A 14,177-nucleotide genomic window follows, 5' to 3' on the forward strand; every position below is an offset into this window, starting at 1 on the left:
TATGAATATAAATACTTATAAAAAGTTATATGCAGTTGCGAGCGCCGTAAAACCTTACTAAAACTTAAAGACCTGTGGATCTGAGTCATTGGAATCAATAAAGATACATTTCTCCTCCTTTCCAATACATTATAACATAAAGAAACAAGACTTGTCTAGACAAGGAAATCATATGATATATATTATATATAGTACACTGTTGTCACAATTTATTAGTAATGATGTTACATTATTAATATAATATTTTGAACTGAAAAGTGGATAAGAATAAAGTAAACAGTGGATGGTTAAATGGCGGGTGCTGTGGAGTGGTTAAACCTCCTCTTTCCTATCAAACACCTATAATTATAATCCTTAATCTCTCTTCCCTCTTTTTATGTGCTTGTTGCTCTCTTGTGACACCTCTCTAACTCTAATCTTCGACTCTTATGATGACCTAACAGTGGTGGAAGGGCCGTAAAAGGCTCTCTGAAATTTAAAAAAAAAAAAAAAAAATCATAATTAAAATATTTGTGAACAGTAGAAAGGCAAATCTGTTGCTTGAAGTTTCAAAATAACTGAGACCATCAAACTGCGAGATGATTCACAGTACAGCCTTGAGGTGACTACATGTTGTACCTACCTACCTAGCCTGCCTGTGATCTACTGCTCCACCTTAATCGTTCACAACTGCAGGGAAAATGGCCGCGCTGACACAGTGTGCTGTGTTAATTAAGGCAGGTCAGGAATTTCTTAACAAGGAGCTAAATAGAAAATATCCAGTATAGACATCGTTGTCATAGAAACTGTCCAACCAGCAAAACATAATATTAGGGCATATAGTCTTAAAACGACTTCACATTACCCACAAACTTCCATTTCCTGTGACAGGGCGATGTGCCATTGAAATGAACAGCTACAACTTTGGCATTATGGCTACAATTGTACGTCTTTGGCATTATGACTACAACTGTACGTCTTAGGTATTTATGACTACAACTGTACGTCTTTGGCATTTATGGCTACAATTGTTGGGGAATTTTTTTATACTTGAGCGAAGAGCAGTAGATTTTTTGTGAGCCCCTGCCCCAATCTTTGGCTTTGAAGGCTACATGTAAATGTCAGGGCCAACCGGGCTGAGAGGAATACAACACCCCAGCAGAAAGATCGAGATACTGGATAAAAATTCTCCCCACTCAGGAATCAAACTTGGGTCTCCTACATGCATCAGCAAAGTGCCAAACCACTACACCACAGATGTCAGTGCACCGGGAAAAAAGCACTGACCAAGAACCCCCCCCCCCCCCCCCTTCAACCCTTACACACTTCTCTGCATTCAATAAATTCAAGCTATTCAAGACAGACAAGGAACAATGTGAGAAATGGTCAGGAACACAACTCCAATTGGCCTTATATGTTTAGTTCTCATCATTATTCACAAATCCAGTTTTGAAAGTCCACAACTTTCCTACAAGTACCACTAGAAAACAGAGAATACAGTACAGTCAAACCTCGTTATAAGGGCTGGGCAATGAGTCGCTTTAGCAAAATCAGCATAATATGTTAGTGCACCTCTTTGGAGATTAAATGTGTTATGAACCGCTTCGGCAAATGGGTTAGAAGAACCACTTCAACAAATGGGTGCACCCACATCGGCAAACGGGTCAGGCAAGAGAGTTTAAGAGTCTGAATTCGGATAATGTTTCACTGAGAAATATCCGATTATCCGGATTTTGCCAACCACTACTCGTTATACCGCCACCCTCGGGACCATCAGGAAGTTGGCGGAACAGCGGGGCTGGCGGTTCAGAGGGGTTCCTCTGTTGTAATACAGCCCCGACTGGCGGTTCAGAGGGGTTCCTCTGTTATAATACAGCCCCGACTGGCGGTTCAGAGGGGTTCCTCTGTTATAATACAGCCCCGACTGGCGGTTCAGAGGGGTTCCTCTGTTATAATACAGCCCTGACTGTGGCGGTTCAGAGGGGTGCCTCTGTTGTAGTATAGCCCTGACTGCCCAATGTCAAGGGACAGGATTCTGCTGAGCGACCTGTGTTTGAAACGTGTCTTTTTGCCAGTGATGTAACACGCACATGTATTCAGAGCTGAGAGTCTTCTCTCTGTCTATCTCTATGTCTTTTGTTTGTTTGTTTTAATAAGGTTTTACAGCGCTCGCAACTGCATAAGTGTACAATGAGGTTTGACTGTACGTATTTCCCGACACAAAAACGGACTTCTGTAAAAATGTACATTTTGCTGTGCCTCCTTTTCCAAGTCGGTGAACGTACGTTTGTTGTATTTTATTATCAGGGTCATGAGTCCGCGTAGAGCTTGGATATGTCCTCATACTGAACACCAGGAACCACACGACCTTTGAGAGGCCCCTGGAGTGGAGGAAAGAGAGGGAGAGAGAGAGAGATTAGTCATAACACAAGAAGGCCTACAGTACACCCTTCAGCATGTAAAAAATGAACACCGTGACCTACAAAAATGGGCTATTTTGGAGTCAAAGGAAACCCCTCGCATTACAGGCAAGTATATATATATATGGTGGCGTCGGTGGCCTAGTGGTTAGGCTCACGGACTCGCAACTGTAAAGTCGTGGGTTTGAACTCCATCAGGGACCCGGCGTTTTACCTTGGGAAAGGCACTTTACACAAATTTTCCCCACTTCACCCAGGTGTGAATGGGTACCCGGCCATAGACAGCAAAAGATCTTGTCAGTATGTTAGTGTTTTAGTGCCTGTAAAATGGCAGCTTGCACTGTATGCTTCCCAGAAAGTTGAGATTGTTTCAGAATGCTATTAAGTCTGCTGGGGTAATACTATAAGTTGTAAAGTGCACAGAGCTTGCTGTTGAACGGGAATTTGCGCTATACAAACGCTATCATATTATTATTATCATACCAAACACACAACTGCTTGAGGCCAGACTATGAATCGTCTTCACCTTCATCTTTTCATCTTCACCAATTCCGTAGTACAGCTGACCATTACATTTGTAGACAAACCCCCCAAAAAAAGCAACAAAACCCTCAACACATTTTATTAGTAACGGAAACCACAGAAACAGCATCAGACCAAATTGGGTGAAGCCAAAAAGCAACCAAAGAATATGTTATTCTGTACATAAGACACTATTTGAAGGTAATCCCATACTTCTCAGCCCATCTGTAATTTCCCCACATGAACAGCTACAATGACCTCGTATTACGGAATTTTCATGTGAGATTTTTACTCCCTTGATTGTATGTGCAACTCAGAACCTAAAAAACCCCCCAAAAAACAACAAACAAAACAAAGCATAAATCTACTACAAATGTACCGGTACATTAGATTTAACATTAAATGTGAGGTGTGCAGACAAATTGAGTTACTTCTCGGATTTTAGCCCTATGGACATAGCTTCGTTAAATTTATAGGTTGAGTGTGTCAATTGATTAGTATGAATTGATAAGAAGATATGTAATCTTTAAGAAAATGGCGTTAGTTGAAAATCTGCAAATCGGCGTCTGTGGTGAAGCAGTTAGGCCCTTTGTTGTCGCATGCAGGAGACTCGAGGTCAATTCCCGAGTGGGGAGAAAAATTTCATTGAGTACCTGTCTTTCCGCTGGGACGTCATATCCCTCTCAGCCGGCGTTGATCCAGACAAGCAGGGTCCGAAACCCACCTCCTAAATGATCTAAATTGTGTTAATGAGGGTGTAAAAACACCTATATATATGTATTTTTAAAAAAATATTTTAAAAAATCTATTTGACCCAAGTGTCAATTTTCGGCCGATATCTTCAGTTGCATGTTACAAGAAGTCACTCATTTTGTCAGCAGACCTCACAAACAGGAAAAAACAAATCCTTTTTTAAAATTCATAAAAATAAAAAAATCCCAAACTTTAAATGTTGATGAGTACGGATGACTTACATGTTTGATTGCCACTGAGCAGCAGAAACGCTTCTCGTCCATGGCCTCGAGCGTGGCCTCCTCCCCGCGGTACGCTCCGTTCACCACCATCACCGTCTTCCCTGAAGGGACAACGAGGAAACAAAACACAGACTGGCTTAGCTGTAGTTTAGTTTAGTTTTAGTAGAGGTTTTTCGGCGCTCACAACTGCATAAGGTCATATGAGCGTCAGAAGATTAGAGGTGTTACAAGAGAGTTGTAGTTTGATTAAAAGTTTAGTTTAGTTTTAGTAAGAGTTTTACAGTACACTACTTGCTACAAAATAAGGTCATATTATAAGTGCCGCAGATTAGAGGTGTTACAAGAGAGTAACAAACACAAAAAAAAGAAGGAGAGATCAGGACAACAGACCACACCAGAGCACCCACCAACCAACCAACCACCTTAGTAAGATTTTACTGCACTTACAACACAAAAATAGGTCATACAAGTGGCGAAGATTAGGTGTTCCTACTAGAGTTTAGTTTAGTTTTAGTAAAGGTTTTACAGCACTCGCAACTGCATAAGGTCATATGAGCGCCAGAAGATTAGAGGTGTTACAAGAGAGTAACAAACATAAAAAAGAAGAAGGGGAGATAAGGATGATAGATGTTTGATAGGAAAGAAGAAGCAAACCACACCAGAGCACCCGCCAACCACCCACAGGTGTTCCTACCAGAGAGTGACATACAAAGAAAAGAAGGAGGAGAAATAAGGACTCTTAAAAAAATGGATGTTTGATAGAGGGAAGGAAGGAGCAAACCACACAAGGACACCTGCCAACCACCCACAACAACAAGAGAATGAGACAAAACGGGCACCAGAGGGCAACAAAACAGACTGAACCATCAAAGCATTTGACAGGATTATCACAATGTACACTGCTGGAAAATATCCATTTTTTAACCCTATCTCTACGCCCCGGGGTCATTTTGTACCCCCGCGGTTGTATTCCTCACATTTTAGAATACTTCTAGTACGAATATCTCTTTGAAACTTTCAGTATTTCTCAAAAAATCATTTTGACAGACTGCTATGCAAGGTGTGCGGGCGGATCAGATTAATGAGTGAATTTCCTCTTTGGAAAGTGGTGGCACAAAGTTCCCCATGTTGTATGGATATGATAGTAAAACACAACGTACGGATAGGGTTAATCACATAGGAGTAATGAGAAGTAAATTGATATAAATATAAAAACCATCATTTGCTTTTACTTAGTAACAGTTTTACAGCACTTGCGACACAATAAGGTCATGTAAGTGCCCAAGATCAGAGATGTTACAAGAGAGTAACAAAACACACACACAAACAAAAGGAGAGATCGAGGTCTGGGTCAATGGGGGTGTAAAAAAACCTAAATCTACATTAATTTTTTTTGGGACCAAGCTACTGTTTCCAAACTGCCTTACCCAATCCAGGAATGACCGTCTCTACGTGGGTCTGGTCCACTTTGAGCTTATCCCCACTGTCCAGCATTTTGATGACTGCAGAGAACAAATCCTTCACCTCCTGCAACCCAGAAATTGTTGAGTTTAGTTTTAGTAGAGGTTTTACGGTGCTCGCAACTGCATAAGGTCATATGAGCGCCAGAAGATTAGAGGTGTTACAAGAGAGTAACAAACATAAAAAAGAAGGGGAGATAAGGACGATAGATGTTTGATAGGAAAGAAGGAGAAAACCACACTAGAGCACCCGCCAACCATCCACTAATTGTTGAGTAAATTAGGTCAATTACGTAAAGAACAAAAACTCTTAGTCTCCACAGTTATGTTATAATAATCTCCTACAGCTAATTTCTCATTAAGTGAACAAAAGCTTTAAAAAAATATGATTGAAAAAATTAAACTTTAATCACTTTCAGAAACCTGTAATGTCGTGTAGCCCTAAATAATACAAAAGTTGGGCAGTAGTAAATACTACAGCTTATAGTTGAGTCCCCCCCCCCCCAATTAAAACAGAATTGCAACTATGATGAGAGAATTTCTTGGTGAAACTAGCATTAGGATAGATTCATAACTTCCAAGTTGCTTTATTTATCTTAATTCAATACATCGTCGCCTCAGAACTATTTTGTCCAAAGTGTACATGTTGGCGTCCGTGGCCCAGTGGTTAGGCTCTCGGACTCGCGACCGTAAGGTCGTGGGTTCGAATCCCATCAGGGGCCCGACGTTGTGTCCTTGGGAAAGGCACTTTGCACAAATTTTCCTCACTTCACCCAGGCGGAAATGGGTACCCGGCTATAGACAGTGAACGATCTTGTCAGTTTGATAGTGTTTGAGCGCATGAAATCCGCAGCTTGCACTGTATGCTTCCGCGGAAGATGAGAATGTTTCTGAGTGTTCTCAGAGGGTCTGCTGGGGTAATAATAGTTGTAGAGCGCACTGAGCATGCTCTTGAGCATGGATATGCGCTATATAAATGCAATTAATAATATTATTATTATTACTAGGTAAAGACTGCACTTACGATAAATAGTTCTGAGGTGACGGTATGTACTGAAAACTGGAATCAAACTGAACAACAAGATATTTGTAGACAGCTCTAAACCCACTTTGACTACTAGAGAACACTAGTATCAAACAATAAATGAAAAAACACTTCGGAAATCACCGTTCATTGGTAAACTAACAAAGCAAGTGAAAGAAAAATAAAAAAGAGAAGAAAAAAACTTCCACAAGGGAAAAAAAAGAAAGAAAGAAAGGAAAAAGAAGAGAAAAGGTCTGTTATAAATAGAAATCGTACAAACACTCATTGATAAACCAACAAAGCAAGTGAAAGAAAAAAAAAAAGAGAACAAAAAAACTTCCACGAGGGAAAAAAATGAAAGAAAGTAAAAAGAAGAGAAACGGACGGTCTGTAATATATATAGAAATCGTCCACACACCACACATGATACACATACTTTTACTACAGCTTTCTTCTTGTAGTACTTGTCTCCGAGTCTTTTGTGAATGACTTTGACCACAATGCCTGGACACAGCCAGTAGTCCTTGCGATTTTGTTTCTCTTTCTTCAACTCCTCCACCTGAAAGAATGAAAAGGAATTAATGATAAGACTAAATAAGTATTAAAAAACATTCAGAATAAGTAGAGAAAAATTCGTTTTAGGCTAATAAGTAGGCCTATTACAAAACATTCAGAACAATAAGTACAGAAAAATTTGTTTTAAGCTAATAAGTAGGCCTATTACAAAAATATTCAGAACAATAAGTACAGAATCAATTAGTTTTATGCGAATAGGTATTACACAGCATTCAAAATGTGGTCAGAAAAATTAGTTTTATGCGAACAGGTATCACAAAACGTTCCAAATGTGTGCAGACAATTTTTTTGAAGCTAATAAATACTACAAATCATTCAGTATGTGTACATAACTATTTGGTATATGATAATTATTATTACAAAACATTCGGATAAGTGCTGGGGTATGGGAAAAATTAGTTTTATGATAATTTGTACGGTATTACAAAATATTCACATAAATACAGTAGAAATTTGTTTTATGATAATTTGTACGGTATTACAAAATATTCACATAAATACAGTAGAAATTTGTTTTATGATAATTTGTACGGTATTACAAAATATTCACATAAATACAGTAGAAATTTGTTTTATGATAATTTGTACGGTATTACAAAATATTCACATAAATACAGTAGAAATTTGTTTTATGATAATTTGTATGGTATTACAGAATATTCAGAAAAGTACAGCAAACATTTGTTTTATGATAATTGGCATCCCAAAAACATTCAGATATATATGTACTGAAAAATTTGCTTTATGACATAACAAAGTCAACGAATGGTCACCTTTATGTGTTTTGGTGTGACATTTATCGATGTTCTCGAGGCAAGGAGTGAGTGCATTAGAGGAAGGACTGTATCTTGCATAAAACTATAAACATCACAGGAGCAGCCTTCTAGTTAATCCAAATTAGACCTAGTAGCAAAAGCGACATTCCAAATTGCCATGAAGAACAGTACCCTGTAACTCTGCCAACCTACAAGTTTCATCGTTTAGAAGCTTAGGCATGGGCTTCTGAAGGAGAAAAAACTCCACTGCTATAAAGTATGTATACTTCCTTGATTGTCTCCAGCTCGGTCTTTGTTCAGATATTCCTACTACTGTTTTGTACGTACTTCCAGGGGGCTCTCGTGGCCTAGAGGTTAAGGTGTTGGCCTCGCATTCAAAGGTCCCGGGTTCGAATCCGGGTAGCGACCGAAAAATTTTCTTCTCTAAAATTGTCTCCTTTCACCTCCTTTCCTGCTCTCTAGCAATATTCTGCCGTCTGCTTTCGTCTCCTCTTTCTTCCCCCCCCCCCTCACCCCCTTTGCCCTCTCCTCTGGGCTCCTGACTCTTTCTGCAGCCTTTCTACTGCTACTCCTTGACTCCTTCTTACAGCTGTCTTTCTGCCACACCCCTGATCGGCCGCCACTGGGCAAAATTCAAAATTTCCTACCAACTAAAAGTATTAGGTGTGTCCCACGCGCTCATATGACCTTATGCAGTTGCGAGCGCCGTAAAACACTTATAAAAAAACAAAAACAAAACGTACTTCCATAATCTCTTCCAACGCTGTCTTTGCTTTTCTTTTCTCTCCTTTGCTGGAATCCTTTGACTTTTGTGACTTCCCTCCCGATGATGATGATGATGATGACCCAGATGACGATGCTGCCAAAGGGTTGTCCCCTGAAGTCGGCCTTAAAGATCAAAGACGAAATTGTAAAAAATAAAATTTGTTTCTCTCTTTCTATGATTCAAAGAAAAGCAAACAGTAAAAACAGAGGAAACTCCAAACTAGAAAAAATGACATGACACATGGATACGAAAGAAATAATGATACAGTTGGTGGTTCTTGCACTGTATAGTGGATTCCACTTGTAGCCTTGGTAATAACAGGATTTAATATCACCTAGCCAGCCAGCCTAGAGAGCTGTTTTACTTCATTTGTTTTTCTCTGCTCTCTCGTCCATTTGTTTAACTCACTTCAGACGGGTCACACAACAGTTGCGTGACCCCCGCCGTGACGCTCGCGATGGGTCTCACAAGCCCTGCGTGACCAACTTTGGAATTTTTTTTTCACTCTACAAATCACGCACGGATCGTGAGACCCGCCTCATACCCTTGTTTGGCCAAGCCTGAGCTACTTAGACTTCGTTTCGTATCTCTGGGGCCGGTAGTTTTTAAGTTATTGAAGGTGAAGGACAGTGACCCCAACTGGGGTTGAACAGACCGGAACTCGCGCTTTGTTTTTTTCTATACAGCTGATAGTAATCCGACAGTCGCGTCGTAGTAACGGTCGAAGAAGTCGCATGAACAAGAATCACATAATTTCGCCGTTTTCTATACTTCTGTGCGTTTTACTAGTTCTAGTGTCTCAGAATATGATGTGTCTAATTGTTAGGATCCTGGATATGTACCCGAACACGGCCCGAGTCGTAGTTCTAGGGCTAGATCTAGCACTAGTACCGGTGTTGTTTTTCGCGCAACGAAATCACAACGTCGTGCCGTACATCTGTCTCATGTAATTCAGTGTATGGGTCTGAATCAATGCACAGACCAGCTTTTATATTTTCACCAAACACTCGCACATGTATACAAATCAAACCAGAACACTTTGAACTTTTATTTTTGTTGTTGCAGTGAATTTCATTCTACTTGTCACGTCTCTGGAAATTTTTTCGGAAAATCAAATTCATGCCAATTTTTAAAAAATCATACAAATTAAAGTATTAGACTTAGACAACTTTAGTTTTTTGTATTAGAATAAGCTTGAATGTTACTTTACTGTGTCAAAAAATGATTACAATAGGGTAATTCTGAGAGTTGTGGTGATTTATTGAAATACCCCCAAAAACGTCAGTCTTCAACGCTTGTGACTGGTGAAAGGGCCCAGTAGCAAGTGAGTTAAGGATTTTGCCAAAGGCTGGACCCCCGCTATAGCCCAGCGTGTTTGTCTTATTGCTTGCTAAAACAGAGGCACTATGTATTTATGTCTCACTGCTGTCTTAGCTAATTTCTTTTCTGTATTTCAATTCCTTCCATCTTTTTATATTCAACAATCCTTTTTTTTCTGGAACTATGTAATATTTGGAACTTCATGTTGTATTTCCAGGATTTGTGGGAAAAAAGGACCTTTAGACTATCTCGTCTTTGCTATGCAAAAAAGCAAATCTAAATTAAAAATTGAGGAAGAAAGATTCAACAAAAAGAAATCCATCACTCACAGTGGCTTTTTGATGACAGTGTCCAGCTTCTTGGCTCCGGCCAGATTAAAAGTGACCTTTTCGCTGTCATCCGTTCTCTGTAGATCCGTGAACACCGTTTCCTCTGGCGCACTGCCTGTCTCTTTAGCCCTCTCGATCTGCTTTTCAATGAATTTTGCAATTTTTTCGTCGTCACTGGCAGCCATCTTTTCCTTTGCTTTGACGGCCTCTTGTCTGCGTATGGTCTCTGGATCGCGATCAATGTACTGAACAAACCAACCCTTCTCTGTGTAGTCAGCAACAACCAGTCCTAAGAGAAGAAACAACAAAGACATTGACATCTGCACACAACGTGAACAGCTTATGACATCATAACATAACCCCTCCCTGTCTCTCTCATCAAAACACTTCTGTAGGTTACAGATACAGACCTGCCGACCACTTAATGATCAAACATAAGAGATTTCTTCAGAAGGGGTCCTAAAAATTAGACTTTGGAAAAATAACAAGTCTCCAAAACCACAGTGAATTAGGATTATGCAATGAGCCAACTGGCAGGTCAATGTTTATTGAAAAAAAAAAAAAAGAAAAAAAGAAGTGTTTTTTCACGTCAATTATGATAAGTTGCACAAATATAGCAAATAAAATATGTATCTACACATCAATTATAATACGTCAGACACTTATATATTATATTTTATGCAAATTCGATTGAAGTTCTTTTTATGACTAAACATTCAAAATATTGGAGGGCTCCGGTTTCATCAGAGTACTTGGCAGGTCCACAGATACTCCATGTTCCTACATTCAGCCGTCACTGAATATGACATGCAACAAAATCACTGTTTCACAGAGTAAAAAATATGTAGTGCAGTGTACAAAAATCAGATGCTATTAAGCACAGTGACAAAAAATCAATCTGACCAGTTCGTGAATCAGTACTTTCAGTATCCAATATAACAACAATTTAAAAAAATAGTTTTCCTTTCAAAGACAGCTCATGCGACGGTGGCAAACCTCCATTCTGCAGCTCACCGTACCTTCTTTTCCTATGTACTTGACAAACTCAGTGAGCGTTTCCCACTGCGTGGAGTTCATGTGGACGTGTTCTCTGAAGGCGATGTACTCCTGGTACACAAGGTTGGCGTTCACTCGCTTCGTGCCGAACCTGCGTCGGAGAAGCTCCAAGTACTCATCTTGGAATTCTCTGGTAGAAAAAAAAAGTACAACAGAGGATGAAAATACCAATTAGAAAAACTTTAAATCTAGAACAACCAAATCCCCAAAGCACAAGTTTAAGAATGATTAAAAACCCTGTTCCACTTCAACCAAATCTGAATCTTTTCAGCACCTTTATTTCAAAATGTTACAACCAACTTTTCAGCTCTTCGGCCTTATTCTTATCTGTAACTCTAATTACTACTACAAGCAAGTATTGTCAGTTATTCAATGCACTCACATAAAGCGTACAGGAATATCAGTTTAGAATAGAAAATAAATAGAGACTCTTTGGTTCTTTATTCTGTGTCTTAAATTTTGTAAAGTCTGATGAATATTTTTAATCATGCCATACATCAACTTACTAAGAATTCTTACTGACAAACTTCAGTAAATAGAAACATTGTATTTAAAGTTTTCAAAGTGAAAACAGCGGTGGGTGAATTTTTTTCTCAGTGGAAAAATTCTGCTCAAAGAAGATAAATATGAGAGTCAACTGAAACATACTGACATACATCTATATCAACCTCTAAAATAAAAAAATTTCCCTCCTCACTGGGAATTCCTAAAAATATTTAATTTTGGTGACACATACTGTGGCATACTTGAAATTTTCCATTAAGGAGTTCCACAGAACACCATCTTCCCAGCAGTAAATAATATGAGTACTCAATGTGTCACCAAACTTAAAGCCACCCTTAACTTCCACATCAAACAGAACCCCCCCCCCCCATCAAACAAACAACGACAAAAACAAACGAACTGAAATCGTACTTGGAGAAATCATCGATGTGCTTGTCTGGATTCTCAGCAAACAGCAGCAGTTGTCTCTGATGCGACTCCGAGGACATATGACACTTGAAGCCATTCTGTCAGGATATACAATACGCCAGAACATGGAACAAATTAAAATAGGATTTGGATTTGCCTGACAATGGAAAATTTGTAATATATATATATGTGTCACGGCATGGTGTAATCATTATCATGCGCTCGTCAATTTTTTGCCAAGTGGAGTTATATTGGTATTCTAAAAACTTGTTCAATAGTCTTGCTATTGGAGAAAAAAATGCCCATCTATCTTGAATCTATCTGATCAGTCAATTAACATTTTACAGACACTAGAGTATTTACTAATAGCCTGTCTCATATATATGTTCTATATGAAATGTCCAAGTCAAATCAAAGACAGGAGCATAAAATCCCTTGAAAAAAATTACCAGTTCAAACAACACTCTTTAACCTTCGAGCATAACTTTAACACACTTGAGCCTATTCCCATGTATTAACGGGACGCCCCGCTGGTTGAATCCAATGTATTTACGGGATACGCATAATAGATCAATATCTCTGGTGTTTTTCGGTAACAAGCTATGGGAAGTGACAAGCCAACAGTCAACCCACTTGTTTCAATGCGTTAAAAATTTTGTGAAGTTATGTGCGATACTTCTTGAGCTGTAACGAACCAAGTCAGTCACCCCCGCATTGCGATAGATGATTTTGATTACAAATTGGGTGCAATAAAAAATAATTGCGTAGCCAAAAGACATTGCCATTTTAAAATATTGATAAAATAAAAACTATTCGCTCAAAACAGATGCGGAACTTCTTTTTTTGTGAGACAGAGCATTTTTTTCTTTCTTTTCTTTTGTTGCATTTTAAAAATTATGATAGCTCTTTCACTGTCTTTTTGTGGTTAACGATTCAAAATACCCCCAAAACTGTCAGGCTGCAATGGTTGCTAAGTTAAAAAAAATAGCTCAGGAGTGATTTAATGTACCTCTAAACTGCACCCAGAACAGAATCAATAGATACAATCTTGCTGTCAGAACAACCACACACACAAACAAACCTCATCTCGGCACTGCTTTTGACACATCTGACAGTACCAGCGCAGCTTCTGCAGTCCCTTGGCTTTGATGCGATTAGCAATCGCCTTAGGGGTCAAGAACCCTGGTTTTCCCTTCGCCATGATATGTACTCACTGGATCCTACTGTAACAAAATTTTGAGGAGAAAGATAAAATGATAGTGAAAGAACAGGAAGAGCGAAAGCCGTGCCGTAAGATAATCACGAATTCTCACCTTTTAACAATGAAAATATATATAGATCTCTATGTCTACCCTCAAAATCAAGAAACTGCAGTGATGATAAGATTAATTAGCAAATAAATTATAGGGAAAAAAAGGGTAAATTTTTACTTTTATGCACCCACACAAGTAAATATATCATCCTAATTGCTAAAACATCAAATCATTGTGAAATGCAGGGGGGGGGGGGGCATTCCCCCCTGAAATCCATCAGATTCTTTTTAGGGCAGGGACTCGGGACTCCCATAATGTTAAATTTACTAGATTAGTAGTAGATGTAGAATGTAGATCTAGATCTAGTCAGAAGAATGACTCAGAAGTAGTGGTAGATCTAGAATCTAGTAGATCTAGTAGTAGTAGTCAATTGATGAATCTGTCGTCATGTCTTGGCGCCTTATCAAACGTAATTTGTTATCCCTAAGTCCTAAGTATTCGTCTCAAAACGACTGTACATTTACATACGAAAAGAAAACGGTCTAACAACAATACCGTCTCTGCTCTCTCAAATCTCAAAAAAGGTTTAGGCAAAATTTGCCTCTGATGTGTTCGCCTTGTTGCCTTCTCAGTTTGTTTACAATTGAAAGGCAGGAAGTGGGAATTTATTCAGTTATGTGATATGACGGGAGGCCTCTTTGATGATTAAAGAAAAAAATGATTATTTATCTATATCGCAAAAAAATCAGCTTTAAAATTTAAAAGATTTAATTATTATCACTTTAGTTGTTAATAATTATACAAACTTGA

At 38.8% G+C, this 14,177-nt stretch overlaps 1 protein-coding gene across 2 annotated transcripts; it reads right to left on the reverse strand.

The window, feature by feature from the left end:
* Positions 1-1,383: 1,383 nt before the first annotated feature.
* LOC101850180 (DNA/RNA-binding protein KIN17) lies at positions 1,384-14,023 on the reverse strand. 2 transcript variants are annotated; one of them, XM_013083722.2, is made up of 10 exons: positions 13,923-14,023; positions 13,196-13,337; positions 12,118-12,212; positions 11,166-11,332; positions 10,147-10,435; positions 8,475-8,619; positions 6,816-6,938; positions 5,323-5,422; positions 3,896-3,996; positions 1,384-2,360 (listed from the first exon to the last, which is right to left on the reverse strand). In XM_013083722.2, exons 2-10 carry the CDS (start codon positions 13,313-13,315, stop codon positions 2,289-2,291), a joined length of 1,212 nt encoding a protein of 403 aa, XP_012939176.1. In that variant the 5' UTR covers positions 13,316-13,337; positions 13,923-14,023; the 3' UTR covers positions 1,384-2,288. The 2 variants fall into 2 exon arrangements, with proteins under 2 accessions (XP_012939176.1, XP_005100588.1); XM_005100531.3 differs by having other exon boundaries at positions 13,196-13,334; positions 13,923-14,012.
* Between the last annotated feature and the right edge of the window lie 154 nt (positions 14,024-14,177).

Source organism: Aplysia californica, unplaced genomic scaffold (assembly GCF_000002075.1).
Source record: "Aplysia californica isolate F4 #8 unplaced genomic scaffold, AplCal3.0 scaffold00250, whole genome shotgun sequence".
Taxonomy (NCBI): domain Eukaryota; kingdom Metazoa; phylum Mollusca; class Gastropoda; order Aplysiida; family Aplysiidae; genus Aplysia; species Aplysia californica.